Genomic DNA, 17,201 nt, shown 5'->3' on the forward strand with positions numbered 1-17,201 from the left:
CATGATGAAGTCACAGTGAAGTTGACCTTTGACCTTTTGGATGTCAAATGTCATCACTTCATTTGATCCTTATAAACATTTGAGTTAAATTGAGTTAGAGTGAATGAATTCATGAGAAAGGGGAGAGAGGGGGTGAGACAGTAAGAGACAGAGACAGAGCAGCACACATGAAGCCACAGACAAGTCTCATTCCCTCAGTCTTCTCGTGGTCGCCGTGGTTACTACACATGAAAGATGGAATAAAAAAATCCTGCCTTGCTGCCGGCCTGCTGCCGTGGTTACACGTGAGTAACGGTCACCGTGGATACGGCACTGTGCCTCCCCTGCTCGCTCTGCACTAGTCCCTTTGAACTGAGAGTGATGAAGACACAGAGGAGCTGCAGACTGATGCTTTCTATATATTTCAATACATTGAGCTTTAACAGCTTCATGTCCCGTGACTCGACATGACGGAGGAAATTTCCACTTTAAACTCCCAATATCTCAAGAAAAACTGCCCTAAAATTATGAGAATTAAAAATGTAATTTTTGAGTTCTGAGGTTCTGAGGTTGGATCCACTGTGACATCATTAATAGAAACGTGTGATTGGATAAAGTGACAGATGTTCTGTGATCTACTGTTGTTGTGCCCCCCCGCTGGGCCCCAGTCTGCAGCCTCAGTTTAATGACTCTTAACTGTGAAGTTAACAGTGACCCTAAAGGTCAGAGGTCACACAGAGGAGAGACCTTCTGGCCTCTTGACCCTTTGTGCTCTCGCTCTAATTGCCACCTGCAGAGAGAGAGAGAAGCAGCTTCACCTGGTTTCCCTCCTCTTTCGAAACACTGGTTCTAGTTCAGTTCAGGGACATTATGAATATTATCAACAACATTAACGAGGAAAAATTACAAAAATAAATGATGATGTCAAAAACATTTAGAAATGTGGAACGGCTTGTTGAAGCAGACGGCGAGGTGTGATTGAAAAATAAAGCTTTTGTTTTGTTTATTTATTTTATCCTTTAATATCTTGTTTAGGTCGTCAAGCCTGATTAATATGTTGTTGTTTGTTTACTGTGACTCAATGTGTGAACTTTGACCTGGTTATTTTTGATTTGGTCAATAAAGAAAAAAGATTATTGTGTCACTGGTCGCTGCGTCAGTAAAAGGAGGTGCTGGGAGGAAAATGAATTAAATATCACTGTATATTAAATATGTTTCGTGATTCGTCACAGAATTCGCTGGAATTCAAGGGAAATGATTATCTGGACTAGACTGAGACGGACCGCTCCCATCTTAAAGAGAAGAGAGGATCAGCTGACTGACAGACGTACCAGAGCTGCCTGCGTTCACTTATTATGAAGTTAATATGTTACATGTGTGTAAATCAGTGGAGGCAAGGAGGCAGGAGAGGAGGAGAGGAGGAGAGGAGGAGAGGAGGAGAGGAGGAGACGAGGAGAGGAGGAGAGGAGGAGACGAGGAGAGGAGGAGACGAGCTGAGGTCAGATCAGAGAAACTCAGCTACACTCAGACTGTCCATCAGCTGCTGCTCCTGACCTTTGACCTGCCTGCGTCGCTGTGCAGATCAGTAACATGGTACGTCGCTAATTAAACAGAATGTGATGAGCGGAGCATCATGGGTGATATGATGACATCATATTGCACTTTGACTCCCAGCACACTGAAGTTTAACCCTTGCTGGTCTGGAGCTGCTCTGACTGAGCTCTAATGAGATGATGATGATGTAATCTAATTAATGAAAGATTGGAAGTGTTGCAGGGAAACAGCTGCTGAGAGTGTGAGTGTCTACAATAAGCCGAGGTGTTTGATGGACAGGTACACAGGGGGGGGGGGTTACTGTTAGTAAACAGTAATGTCAGTCTAAATGCGCCACTGTGTTCCTCAGACTAGACACAGAAGTGTTGTGATGTGTGACTCTGGGTCTGCAGGACACTGAGCTCTGACGCTTGGCTCTACGACACTTGCTGTTGTGGCGGCGTGGCGGCGGGGAGGCGCTCTGTGATCCAGCCGGTCACCTCCTTCAGCACGGACTCGGCCACCTCCGGCAGGTCGTGGTGGAGGGCGTGGTAACCTCCCTCATACACCTGGACAGACATTCAGAACAACAAGAGAGTCAGACAGACTGGAGCCGGCTCTTCCAAATCCTGGAAAGGTTTTTAGAAATCTGCTTGATGAACATCAGACGCAGAGTCAGTGCTGGTCTCTGTCTTCAAACACTTCAATCCAACACAAACATCCAACCACAGCCACCTCCTGGTGCTCGTATCCCTCCTCCACTCAGACTAGTTCCAGGTCACATCCTGTTCATCCAGACTCTCAGAAAATATGAACATCTGTGTGAAATCTGTGTGTGAAGTCTTGAGTAATGGCTAGGTCACACTGACCTTGACCTCTGACCTCTGACCCCCAAAGTGGTCAAAGGTCAGAGGTCAGATCATCCTTGAGTCCCGGTGAACGTTTTACTAAATCTGAAGATGTTGTGTCAATGTGTTACTGAGACATCGTATCAGACAACCTGAAAACAAAATGGCTGCTGCTCTGACTGTCGCCGGTGTGGAGGCATAGAAAGGCCACTGATGCATCATGGGAGTTTGGTTTGATTTATTTTATCAAACAAACAAAGGAACAAAAGGATCATGTTTCCTGTTCTGGTAAAAACCATCGGCCCACCCAGGTGCATGCTGGTCCGTAACCAGTCCACCTCCATAACTAACCTCATGAGCTCAGAGCGTTAGCCCAATAAACAAATCACTAGTTAACCAGACTAACTAAGATAAAGAAACTAACGACTGACAAAAGAGAAAATCATCAAAGGAAAGACAGAAATCTGAACTCAGAACTCAGTCGGCTCAGGAGACAAACTCACACTGAGCTGAACAGGAAACATGATTCTGTGATGAACCATGTGATATCACTTCCTTCTTTACAGACACACGTCCTTCTGCAGAGGAAGAGTCTATGGCAGTTAAACAGTCTGTCAGTGAACGCACCCTGTTTGTGCAATCAGTCACTCCTGTTTCCGATGAGCTGAGCAGAGAATTCAACGTCTCCGACCTCAAACTGAAGCAACTTCCCAACATTCAGCTCATGTTTTCTTCAGTGTGACAGTTTGATTCAGAGTAACAGACAGTGTGAACACAGTGAAGCTGCTTGATGCCATTTCACTTTCTTCCCCAGATACCAACTTACATCATGCTCCTGTTTCTTCTCCCAGGATACGTCCCAGTTCCACGGCCCAAGTATGGCCCAAGTCTGGCTCAAGTCTGGCCCAAGTCTGGCCCAAGTCTGGCTCAAGTCTGGCTCAAGTCTGGCCCAAGTCTGGCCCACATACAGCGCAATGGTCAAATGCTACTTCCACATTTGGACCAATTCTGGCGCAAACACAGAAAATCTTCCAGCTGTCAGTGAACAGCGGAGGATAACAGCTGGAATCTGCCCAGATGTGGGAGTGAACACTGAATGTGTTTGTGTTGTGTTCTCTTTAGCTGCAGTGTGTTGAGCTTCAGGACCACCGTACTTTTCAATAAGGATAAAAAACCCATAAAAATCAGTCAGACAAAATTCACTGTGAACAAACCGCCCCCACCTTGAGTTTCTTGTCGGAGCTGGCGGCCTTCTCGTACATCATCTTGGAGCCTCTGATGTCACAGAGCTTGTCAGCGTCGCCGTGCAGCAGCAGGAAGGGCCAGCTGATGGACGGGATCTCCCGCTCGATGCGAGCCGCGGCCCCCATCAGCTGCATGCCGAACGACACCCGCATCCCGCCGTGGAAGTTCAGCTCATCAGCGTCATAAGCCTCCACCTGGGCGGAGACACAGAGACAGAGGAATTATGGGTAAGAGTCTGTTTCTTTCTTGTTTTACATTAAACCATCAGCTGTTCAGGAGGTCGACTCTCCCTCCTACAGTCAATGTATTTCTATTTCTTTTTCATGTAACCATAGCAACCACTGTGTATTTGTGACACGTAGACAGCGGTATTGTACGGCCTGGATTTTTGTGTTAAGTGGTTATATCTAACAAGCTAGTGTGACGTCTTTGTTGGTTTTGTGAGTGTCTGCTGTCTGCTGGGCTCGTCTGCTCATGATTGTCTTCCTGTGAACTGAAACACTTTTCCAGTGAAGACCTTGAATGTTTTGGAGCCAGTTCTTGTCTTTGAGTCTTTGTGGTCACCGACTGTTGTTTAAATTTTAGTTGAATTCTGACATTCTATCTTGAAAATCAGTTTATTATTGTTAATGATTTATTTCTCTTTAATCACTCATTTTCATTGTGTGTTGAACTAATGGTTCCACATTGTGCTTCACTGTGGACAGTTAATGACATGTAAAAATATTAGAGATGTATTGTTTGTGTGTCAGGTCATATTTACTCATTCATATCTGATTTATGTCATTAGACATGTGTTAGAGGATACTGCAGGTTATATCAGTAAATCACATTAAAGCTTTATTTATACTTTTGTGTTCAGGAGTTTAACTGTTCAACCTTTTTCAGTAATTCACAACTACTGGAAAACTTTACCGGCTGAATCAACAACAGTCACAACTTTAAGTTGTGAAACAACAGCGACACAGATGTAAATGACTTTTTATCGGACTTGCTGGTCTCTGTCTCTGTCAGCGTCTCCTTCTTCTGCTGTTAACTACTGTGACTTTTTTCTTCTTCACTGAGTCTATTGCGTGTTTATTGTAAGTGATGACACTATTTCCTCCAACAGACTGTAGGAAGCAGATGAAGCAGGATGTGGGATCCTACTGTTACAGCATGTTTATAACCACACAACCACACAACTACACAAACCACACAAACCACACAAACCACACAACTACACAACACGTTCACAGGTTCAAACACAATGGAGCTCAGAGCAACGGTGTGTGTTTGTCTCTTCTGTGGTTCAGCTCGAGGTTACACAAGAAATATGAGTCCAATATAAACACACACTACATGCACCTGTTTGTATAATTATAAATAACAATGCAACCCACCCAGGGTCTCTCTCTCTCACACACACACACACACACACACACACACACACTTGGCCAGACAACAAAACCCTTCAGGTTGGAAAAGGTTCAAAGTATCTATAGAGTGTTTTTCATCATGGGACTGTCCAACAAAGCACACACACGCACACACACACACACGCACGCACGCACGCACGCACGCACGCACGCACGCACGCACGCACGCACGCACGCACACACACACACACACACACACACACACATATACATAAAACACACATGCAAATTTCCACCCTGAGACCTTGAAAATTCTATTTTCTGCTACAGCCACAATCACATACAACAATACAGCTCAACACACGCACGCACGCACACACACACGCACACACACACACACACACACACACACACACACACACACACACACACACACACACAGTCCCTCACCTTTGTCTTGTCCCTTGAGACCCACTTAGACTCAATGGAGCCCAGAGTGAGGCTGGGTAACATGTGGTTCAGGACCTTCGCCAGGAAAACCTGCAAACAACCAAAAACAAAACCTTCTGTTTTCCTTCTCATGTGATCAGCTGTTCACACAGGTGTGAGGTGCAGAGTGAGATGACTCAGTCCTGGACGTGAGGAAGGACAGGGGAGAGAGGAGAGAGAGAACGAGCGGACGAAGTGATCATGTGATACCTTGAATGGCGTGGCTGAGTCTGGGTTCATCTGGACCATCGGTGCGATCAGAACCACTCCAGCAAAATCACTGGGCCGCTCACTCGCCGTCAGGATGGAGATCGCTCCGCCCTGAGGGGGAGAGAAGAAGATTAAATTTCATTTTCTCAAATGAGAATCTGACATTTAAAAGTTTTCAAACTTGTGTTTCAATCAAATGATCAAAGGTCACATTAAGGTCACGTTAAGGTCATGTTTAGGTCATGATTAGGTCATGTTTAGGTCATGTTTAGGTCATGATTACGTCATGTTTAGGTCATGTTTAGGTCATGATTAGGTCATGATTAGGTTTTGATTAGGTCATGATTAGGTCATGTTTAGGTCATGTTTAGGTCATGTTTAGGTCATGTTTAGATCATGTTTAGGTCACGTTAAGGTCATGTTTAGGTCATGATTAGGTCATGATTAGGTCATGATTAGGTCATGATTAGGTCTTGATTAGGTCATGTTTAGATCATGTTTAGGTCATGATTAGGTCATGATTAGGTCATGTTTAGGTCATGATTAGGTCATGTTTAGGTCATGATTAGGTCATGTTTAGGTCATGTTTAGGTCATGATTACGTCATGTTTAGGTCATGATTAGGTCATGTTTAGGTCATGTTTAGGTCATGATTACGTCATGTTTAGGTCATGTTTAGGTCATGTTTAGATGATGTTTAGGTCATGATTAGGTCATGATTACGTCATGTTTAGGTCATGTTTAAGTCATGATTAGGTCATGATTAGGTCATGTTTAGGTCATGTTTAGGTCATGTTTAGGTCATGTTTAGGTCATGTTTAGGTCATGTTTAGGTCATGATTACGTCATGTTTAGGTCATGATTACGTCATGTTTAGGTCATGTTAAGGTCATGATTAGGTCATGTTTAGGTCATGATTACATCATGTTTAGGTCATGTTTAGGTCATGATTAGGTCTTGATAAGGTCATGTTTAGGTCATGTTTAGATCTTCATTAGGTCATGTTTAGGTCATGTTTAGGTCACGTTAAGGTCATGTTTAGGTCATGTTTAGGTCATGATAAGGTCTTGATTAGGTCATGTTTAGGTCATGTTTAGGTCATGTTTACGTCATGTTTAGGTCACTGTTGAGCAGCTAGATGCTCAGTGCAGGAGCTGGAGAAGTTTATTTCACCAACAGATAAAAGACATGGTTCCAGAACACGGCACATCATTAATACACAAAAATAAAAATCATGATTAGGTCATGTTTAGGTCATGATTAGGTCATGATTAGGTCATGTTTAGGTCATGATTACGTCATGTTTAGGTCATGTTTAGGTCATGATTAGGTCATGATTAGGTTTTGATTAGGTCATGATTAGGTCATGTTTAGATCATGTTTAGGTCATGTTTAGATCATGTTTAGGTCACGTTAAGGTCATGTTTAGGTCATGATTAGGTCATGATTAGGTCATGATTAGGTCATGATTAGGTCTTGATTAGGTCATGTTTAGATCATGTTTAGGTCATGATTAGGTCATGATTAGGTCATGTTTAGGTCATGATTAGGTCATGTTTAGGTCATGATTAGGTCATGTTTAGGTCATGTTTAGGTCATGATTACGTCATGTTTAGGTCATGTTTAGGTCATGTTTAGATCATGTTTAGGTCATGATTAGGTCATGATTACGTCATGTTTAGGTCATGTTTAAGTCATGATTAGGTCATGATTAGGTCATGTTTAGATCATGTTTAGGTCATGTATAGATCATGTTTAGGTCATGTTTAGGTCATGTTTCGGTCTTGATTAGGTCATGATTAGGTCATGTTTAGATCATGTTTAGGTCATGTTTAGGTCATGTTTAGATCATGTTTAGGTCATGTTTAGGTCTTGATTAGGTCATGATTAGGTCATGTTTAGATCATGTTTAAATCATGTTTAGGTCATGTTTAGGTCTTGATTAGGTCATGATTAGGTCATGTTTAGATCATGTTTAGATCATGTTTAGGTCATGTTTAGGTCTTGATTAGATCATGTTTAGGTCATGTTTAGATCATGTTTAGGTCATGTTTAGATCATGTTTAGATCATGTTTAGGTCATGTTTACGTCATGTTTAGGTCACTGTTGAGCAGCTAGATGCTCAGTGCAGGAGCTGGAGAAGTTTATTTCACCAACAGATAAAAGACATGGTTCCAGAACACGGCACATCATTAATACACAAAAATAAAAATCTCGATGAAACACATTGTACTTGAGAAGTTTGTGAAATTAACTCTTTAGCTGTTAATTTATAATAATTGGTGTAATGTGCTTCAATCTTTGCTTTGTAAGGTTTTCACTCCAGTTCAGATCAGATTTGACTGAATGTTTAGAAGAAGAACCTCAGGCTGACACTTTTATCATCTAATGATGCTGTAACACATCCATCCACAAATACAGACAATACTCTGATCTCAACAGATCCATGTCACCAGCGTTGTGCTGTCAGGTGACCACAGTAAGTATCACCTGCTCAGCAGGACTGTATAAAAACTACTGAGCTGATTAGCACTGAACTTGGTGAGGGAGGGGGGTGGGGTGGGATGGTGGATCATTTACTAAGAATCAGCTGTCTTCCTCTGAAGTCTGGTGTGTGATGTTTGTTCTCGGCCTTGGTGGAGGTCTGTGCTCTCTGACTGTTCCACTACTTTCTGTGTTGATTAAACAAGGCTTCATGATTCCAACCTCACGTTATTCACGAGGAGTCGAGCCGACACTGAAGGAGGACACAGGTAGAATGTGTTTGATTCTCTCCATCTTCAAAAGGTGAAAGCAGCGAGAGGTTAGGACTGAAGGATCCACTGTCCCAGACTGATGATGGAGAATCACCAGGACGATAAATAATAGAAGGATTTAAAGTTTAAACAACACAAATTAAAACAGCTTGAAGAGTTAAAATGGAGTGGTACGTAACAGAGTGGGAAGGTCTTAGTAAAGTAGGTGAGAGGTTCTGATGCTTGAAGCAGTGGGAAACTACTCAGAGGTCAAGACCAACATAAAACAATCTGTCTTTTGTTTAGACTGGCGTGAGTTTCCTCCCTGCTCTTTTGTTGCTGCTGCTCTGCACAGACTGGATAGAAATGTGAAAGTGAACGCGCAGCTCTTTGGGCACAATGCGCACTGTGTGGCTGCAGCAGGCGGCCGCACAAGGCCACGCCTCTGCTCCCATGGCGACATTTGGGACTGTGGTTTAAAGCCTGTGATGTAAGGCCACGATCGTTAGCAGCTCTGTGGCAGACAACACTCAAATCCATTAGACATGGTTCACTTTGGGGTGATTCCTCTTCTCATACGCAACCAGTGATGGTGCACACACACACACACACACACACACACACACACACACACACACACACACTGATTCTGCATGGGTTAATCTGTCCCTCTCTCTCCTTTTCTGGAGACTAATTGGCTTCAACTTTGTTTATGTGAGCGTTCTTTGTCACTGGTGTGAATATTCATCAGGCTGCAGCCAATGACGGAGCGGCTTCATGAAAAGAGGCTCGAAGCAGCGAAAGACAAAACATTTCCCACCAGAAAATCTCACTTTCTAAAGACACAGGAACACATTGACACACTGCAGCCCACGCAAACACACACAGTCCAATCCAACACGCACTCAAAGACGAGCTTCCACTGAAACATCAGAGTAAACACCACGACACCACGACACTGAAACAAAACCTCTGCACAAACAGCTGATCAACACACTTACATGACTGACTCACACACATTCAGTCTCAGTGATAGAGAGATGAGTGTGAACAGAAGAGAGGGAGGGCTGGGACAGAAGCTCGTTAAGAAGCTGATTCCTCCTCATTTGGAGGATGAATACTGCTTCTGTTTCCTGGCCGGACTGAACCGTCAGAAACTGCCTGAGGAGCTAAAATACTCACATTATATGAACTACACAGCCGTCATCCTGACACTGCAACATCTATATATGAAACACATGATAATTATACAAACCAGGCCGCTGTATAATGGACCTTATTTAGACTAAATGGATAACGGACACACATTATAGAGACCAAAGAGCTGATAAATGGACTGAAAATAAAGGAAAATATGTCCGAGGTCAGGTCGTACATCATTCAGGTCGTACAATGTCCAGAAAAGGCTGAATCAGAGGACTGGGCTGGTTTTAGTTAGAAATGTGTCACTGATGATGTGAAGTCAGATTGTTAAAGAGCTTCTCTGTCCCAGGCCTCCTACTGAGTAAGATTTATGTTCAATAAAAACTTCACTTCACTGATTCATAAAAGGACAAAAAGGAAAAATGAGAACTATGTAACAGAACATACAAAACGAAACAGGGTTGAGAGCAGAATGAGAGTGAAGAGGAATGGATGCAGGGAGAGATGGAGGGATAAAGAGCTGAACAAACAAAGGTGAAGAACCGTTACATAAAACTCTGGCACTGAGGAAGGAGGACGAACGACCTGAGCCAGAAACACTGACGATGACGAAGGACGAGAGAAATGAGGAAGAGTGGGGAGGAGCCGGAGCTGGATGGACCGCTGCACTTTACCTGTGACTCACACTGAACTGACACATTAATGTTATCACAGTTTCACTTCCTCATCCAAATATAGACACGCTGATTCTTCTTTAGGAAATGATCAAATTATTCTTCACTTCATCCTGTAGCACTTTCACAATTACAGCCTCCATCATCAATCATCCATCCATCAATTCATCCATCATCTGTCCATCATCCATCAATCATCCATCCATCAATTCATCCATCAATCATCCATCCATCCATCCATCAATTCATCCATCAATCATCCATCAATCATCCATCATCAATTCATCCATCCATCATCCATCAATCATCCATCCATCAATTCATCCATCAATCATCCATCCATCCATAAATTCATCCATCAATCCATGTTAGCATGTACATTTAACTCACAGCAGCAACATGCTAACATGCTAACACTGACAATGCTAACAGCTGAAGGTCAGCAGGTCTCCAGTGATCCACTGTGTAACTCTAAGTTGTATGAATAGATTGAATTCAGTGTGTGTGTGTGGAGCAGCTCTGCAGCTGCAGCGACGACTCTCAATGATCATGAATAATAAGTGACTGTTCACTATAGAATAAACTACTGAGTGTGTTTCCTAGTGAATGAAGGAAGAAGGGAGTCGTAATATTTACCTTCTTATTCTAACGTGTTGCTTCCATTTTCTAACCAGCAGTAACACGACGCGTTTCTGACACTGACGAGAGCGTCAGTAGTTTTCAGGTTTTAAGTATTGGACACATCAACATTTTAACCTGATGATGACGGAAGATTCAGGATACAGAGTCTGATACCCATGAATGTCCATCTCCATCCATCTGGCAGATGTTCAGATATTTCACTGAAGGAGCGACCTTTGACCTGCTGCTTCAAATGTCAGCTGATCACCACAGTGAGTGAGCTTCCTCCTCTGAACACCTTTAATATCTGCAAAGTCATAATAACAAGAGGCTGAAAACACCTGATTAAACCTGACAGCATGAGGTCATCATCAGGGATCGGAACAAAATAAAAATTTAAGATCCATAAAAATAAATGAATGAACTATGATATAAAACAGGACCTTTTTTATTATATTTGGCTGTCTGCTGGCAGTGTTGCAGGAAAGGTGTGAGGAGTGATTCTTCCTTTATGAACTCGACACTGTGACTAACTGCCCCACGTCTCCTCAGGATATTATCATTGGAGTGTCTCTGCACATACTGTAGAGCCACAGGTGGTTTCCATTGTCTCTGTGGTTTCTGCTCCACCCTGGTCCTGTTCACACACATGTATACAGATGGAGCTGCACAGGAACAGGCTAATAGAAACAGGATGAGGCGTCACTGCGCTGGGAAACTGGGAAATGAGAGCTGTAAAAACACAGAAACACAGCTGGGTTTCCCAAACCTGAGGTCTGATTCCCAGAAAAGCACAGGAAAGGAAACAAGGAGGAAAGAAAGAAAAAGAAAATAAGGAGTCTAAACGAATCGAAAGCAAAACAAAGGGAGGGCGGGAAACAAACGTACTGCGGAGGAAAGAGAAGACAGGAAATTAAAGCAGATTATGAAGGACAGCACATAACGTGATGAAATGTGATGGAGGGAAAGAAAAGAGAGAGAAGAGGTTGAAGAGGAGATGAAAAGAAGATGGGGAGAGAAGAAGGAAAGGAAGGAGGAGCTGTTGTTGGACAGCACTTCCTAATATTTACAGTCTGATGTTTAAACAGATGATCAGCCTCCATCTGGGATCCCACGGTTTCATTTACACTAAACAGTTTGTTTGGAACGCAACCTGATTCTTCACATAAATACACAGCAGAGCCATAAAAGGTCTGTGAAGGAGACACTGGTGGATTAATGGAGCGCTGTTTAAAGCATCAACTGACAGAGCTGTAATATGAACTCATTCAGTCTGATGTTAAACACACAGACTCAAAGCTTCACTGTGGAAAATCATGTCAATATTATCAATAAAACAAAGTGTCAAACGACTCAATGAATCAATAAAAACAGAAGTTTCTCATTATGAAAAGAGGTTTTCTCTCTTTCTAATAAACCATCAGTTCTGCAGATACAAATATAACAGTCACTCATTAAATCTAAAAGTGTCTTCAACTACAATAATTAATCAATCTGCAGATCTCGCTTCATTAGAAAAGTGTAACCTTCACAGCACGACACAGAGACGCTTCATTCTTATTCCACCGTGACACAACAGGTACAGTGGTTCTGAAATCCATTATTTCTACACAGAAATTGATTATTGATTGGTGACTGGTACAAATTCTTTTGGAGATTTAATAAAACAGCTGAAAGACGAAGCTGCTGTTACACTGAAGGAGGAGGATACACTCCATCAGAGTGAAGTTCTCCTGAGCCATACTGAGTCATAAAGCATCAATAAAGATTCAGTAACATTAATGAATAAACCTTTAATAAATGAGCTCTTAATAACAAACCACAGACTGTATTTATAAAGAGCTTTTCTGTCTTAACGACCCGGACGACACAGGTGATGCACCGGTCTTCAGTGTCTCCCCCAAAGACACTTGGACATGTGGACCGGAGGAGCCGGGGATCGAACCACCGACCTTCTGATTAGTGGACGACCTGCTCTTGCTCCTGCTGCTACTCAGTGTCGGTGAAAGTCTCGTCACTGCTTCTGTTGCAGATTTATATTTATACGTATGGATCCAACAGGAGGGAGTGTGTGCTGTGAGATAACGAGGCTTCACTGATCTGTAATGAGTTTCCTCTCATCAGACTCAACACTGTGTCTGTTCAGTCTCAACTTAACTTTAACAGGTGAATCTACTGTTTCATGTTTTGTGACAGTGAAGTCAGATTCTCCTTCATGTAACATGATCAAACATTGAAGCAGAAGCTGAGCAGCTCGATCTTCCACAGAGAGTTCAGAGGTCGGCGCATCGACAAACACAGAGCCATGGGTTCTTATATAACTCATCAGGACTGTCTGAGCTCTGCTCGCTGCAGTTACTGGGTCACTGAGCACAACACAGAGAGGATGAATACGCCGATCAGTTATAAATAGTTCCCTCGTCGGCCTTCAAGCTTCTGCGTCCAAGTGTTACATAAAACTTCTGAATAAGATCCTGGTTCATGTGTTTCTGCAGCGCTGACTGTAACTACAGATATAACAACTGATACGAGCAGGTAACGAGAAGCTCGGGCTAATGGGAAATTTATCATTCATGAAATAATTAGCAAATGTTTTAGTTGTATATTAAACCATCGTCACTGAACATTACACAGTAAACTACATGAGACAAACTGTCCATGACAGAGTCAATAAATTCCTCTTTACTTGATGAGATCAGACGACAGGACCGAGACTAAGCTTAGCTTAGCATCAAGACTGGAAACACATGGGAACAGCTAGCATGGCTCTACCCAGGGCTACAAATCCATATGAACTGAAAGTAAATATGACTCTTTGAGGTTTTCGGGGCAGTTACACGCTGGAAACATTTCTTAGCACCAAGGCTGGAAACTGTTCGTGTGAATGTAAAAAATCTGCCTGTCAGCACATCTGAAGCTCATTATTTAACATGTGTGTCAGAGGTGTTACTGAACAGAGCCAGGCTAGCTGTTCACAGTCTTTATGCTAAGCTAACCTGCTCCGTTTTTAACTTCATGACCAAATAATCAATCGATTAAGACAGATGAATTTATTATTAATGAATCCGTCCCTTAAGACTTTGGAAAGATAAGAACGTTATGACGCCTACAGCTGCTGTGTGTGTCATAAACACACTGACCCTCAGCGTCGCTCACTGTGCTGGTCTTTACATTACAGAGAACATGAGGTCAGTGACCCTGAGACTGAATCTGTGTCACTGTGTGAAAGGTGAGCAGCAGTTAACGTCACCACAGAAGAAGAACCTGATGTTTAAGTGTTTTAATGTTTGAGATTATTATTGTTCCTGACAGTAACGTTAAAACAGCCGGATTCAACCGACTCATAACTGACACACTAACCACTGCATACTGACTGTGTGTGTGTGTGTGTGTGTGTGTGTGTGTGGCACATTGTACTAGGAGCTGTGAATCCACTGAAAGCAGATTATGTAATTTCACAGCAAACAAAACAGACAAACAAGAGCTTCAGTAACACACACACACACACACACACACACACACACACACACACACAGCGTGGACAGTTTCCTACCATGGAGTGACCCACGATGAAGACGGGCAGCTCGGGGTGACGTGACTTCATCAGGTCGACGTGCTGCAGAGCGTCTCTGATGTAAACCTGGAAGTCTTTGATGTTCATCCTGTCTCCTTCACTCTGACCATGACCGACTGCAGGAGACGAGGAGACGAGGAGACGAGGAGGAGAAGAAGAAGAAGAGGTGTGAGGACAGAATATTTTCCCACTGTAATTTTATGATTTTAAGAGATTTTTAATTCAACATTTTCACAGCTGAAGAGGCTGATGCTTCTTCAACTCGTTTCTCTCCCTGAGGTGACGAGTCACTGATATCTGACAAATACATCCCTCACTTTTCAAACTTTAACAGAGGTGAATGAAAGACAGGAAGGACACATGGAGGGGGAGACATGGCTGAGGATAAGATTAAGGAAAGGAAGACGGGATGAGAGTGAGAGGAGAGGAGAATAAGGAGGAGTGGAGGGAAGGATGGAGAAAGAAAGAGGAGAGAACAGGAGGAGGTGGGAGAGGAATCTGGATGAGTGTGAGAGGAAGAAGAAAGGGATGAGAAAGAGTGAGATGAAGGAGAGAAAGAGGAGAATGAAGACCACGACTAGAGGAGGAGGAAGAGGAAAGAGAGTGAGAGAGTGAAAAGAAGACGTGAGTTTAATGGAGAGAAAGATGAATGAAGTGGAGGGAAAACAGCGAGAGATGAGTGAGAGGACGAGAGGAAGAGAGAAGACAAATGGAGGAAACATATATGAATATGTATGTGTGTATTCACACACACACACACACACACACACACACACACACACACACACACACACACACACACACACACGTGTTCTCCTCCAGTTTTCTGCAGCAGTGGATGAGAGGTGAGGCTGGTTGCCACGGCGACCACTGAACCAATAGCATGAGTGAGCTCCTAAACATTCACACACCTCAAGTGTGTGTGTGTGTGTGTGTGTGTTTCTAAATATACTGAGCGCAGCTTGTCTTCACTCTGTGATGATCGCTTCAGTATTGACGAGCAGAGAAACACACAGTGTGGAAATCAATAACCAATCACAGCAGAGCTGACTGATCGAGAGCTGCTAATCTATAGCCCCCCCCCCACCGGATCAATGACACCACACTCCGCTGACTCCACACCTTCTGTTGTTACAGTCACAGGCAGACCAATGAACAGGTGAAAGTGTTTGAAAGCTTTAAAGAAACATCCAATGACAGAACAGCAGCCCTCTGCACACGGCACCTTCGTGATCATTGATGAGGAACTTCTGTACGTGTCGCTCTTCGTGGTCGTGAATGTGAATCACATGTTTGGATAAATCAGGGAACGTCTCATTGTTGTTATCATTATCAGTTTCACCGTTATTTGTGTTTTCTTGTTATTTTCTCGTTCCCTCTTCTCTCTTTGATTTAAACTGACATGATGATGTCACGTTTACCCGAGCGGACCAGGAAGAGAAGCTGCTACCCAAATAAATAAACAAACCAACAGCATAAACCCAGCAGACACTGATCCACCGCTGCATCAGAGAGGAACCACTGAAGTCCTATAATAAGTTATATCATCATATCAAACAGCCTGCAGCCAGTGAGACTCATCACTGCTGTAACCTGATGATCCGGTGACTCACCTGCTCTGCTCCACGGACAGAGAGCAATAGCACATGCTAATGCTAACGCTACACACAGGTGGGTCCATACAGTCAAACACATGCAAATGCATTAGAGAAAGGTGCCTGATGATTCTCACAGTCATGACCTCATACAACCTTTACAGTGGGACATGGCGTGACTCAATCAATCACATTGATCTCTTGATTATTTGTTGATGAACTGATCAATAAGTCCGTCATAGTGAAAAATGACATTTCCTCAAGGCGACATATTTAATATATACATATATAAAACAGAATAAACTCCTGTATTTAGCATTTACAACACCAACATTAATAAATGGTTTATGACACAATATAATGGAGTTTAAACAGATATGAGTTAATAATGTATGTAACTGTTTTATATTGACAAATTCTGTACCTTATTAAACAATTAAAAAATGTCCTTATAGCTGAAAAATCTACATTATATTATGTATCAACAGCTACTACAGTGTTATAAAACATTTATTACATATCTGCTTAAATTCTCAGTAAAAAAGAAACAAACCGTCAGATCTGAGAATGAAACCAGGAAATGTTGAAAGTAATTGATTTGATAAATGACTTGATTAACTTATTGATCTATTTACTATAGATTGTCTCAATGAAAGCTTTGTTGAAACTTCACATATTATCATATTATTATAAAATGAATACGTCTCCTGGGTTGTTGACGCTGGATCTATATGTTTGTGCAAATCATGAACAAACACGACATTCTTCCTGGTGATGAGCTCCGGGTGAAGCTGCTCAGCTGTAGGAGAAAGAATCTCTGCATTGATGAATTCAAAGACTTTGAAGCATGAATCTAATTAAATGTCAAACCTCCATTATGTTCCTATAATGTAACGAGAAGACAAACATGATTAGTGCAGCATTAGGCTGCTGCTGTCGACTCTCACAAACAATCCATGATCAATGTTTCTCCACCGCCTGATGATGAAATGTCAGAGCTGGTTCTTTACGTCCACACTGTACAAGAGATTTACAGCAGTCAGAGGAGGAAACCTCCAGTCTCTGCAAGGCCGAGAAGTAAATCTGTGTGTGCGTGTGTGTGTGTGTGCCTGTGTGTGTGCGTGCGTGTGCCTGTGTGTGTGTGTGCCTGTGCATGTGCGTGTGTGTGCCTGTGCATGTGCGTGTGTGTGCATGTG

The 17,201-nt window shown here is 42.7% G+C and overlaps 1 protein-coding gene across 3 annotated transcripts in view; it reads right to left on the minus strand.

The window, feature by feature from the left end:
* Nucleotides 1-119: 119 nt before the first annotated feature.
* The window catches only part of mgll (monoglyceride lipase), a 34,603-nt gene continuing 17,521 nt past the window's right edge, over nucleotides 120-17,201 (minus strand). For 2 of the 3 annotated variants that reach the window (XM_022757552.1, XM_022757553.1), the window contains exons 4-8: nucleotides 14,390-14,526; nucleotides 5,663-5,773; nucleotides 5,414-5,503; nucleotides 3,584-3,799; nucleotides 120-2,081 (exon numbers count right to left, since the gene is read on the minus strand). In XM_022757552.1, coding sequence (XP_022613273.1) covers nucleotides 1,950-2,081; nucleotides 3,584-3,799; nucleotides 5,414-5,503; nucleotides 5,663-5,773; nucleotides 14,390-14,526 — 686 coding nt within the window. In that variant the 3' untranslated portion in view covers nucleotides 120-1,949. The remainder of the gene's footprint in view (nucleotides 2,082-3,583; nucleotides 3,800-5,413; nucleotides 5,504-5,662; nucleotides 5,774-14,389; nucleotides 14,527-17,201) is intronic. The other variant, XM_022757554.1, reaches the window with a different exon arrangement.

This window comes from Seriola dumerili, unplaced genomic scaffold (genome assembly GCF_002260705.1).
Source record: "Seriola dumerili isolate Sdu_G_001 unplaced genomic scaffold, Sdu_1.0 BDQW01000283.1, whole genome shotgun sequence".
Taxonomy (NCBI): domain Eukaryota; kingdom Metazoa; phylum Chordata; class Actinopteri; order Carangiformes; family Carangidae; genus Seriola; species Seriola dumerili.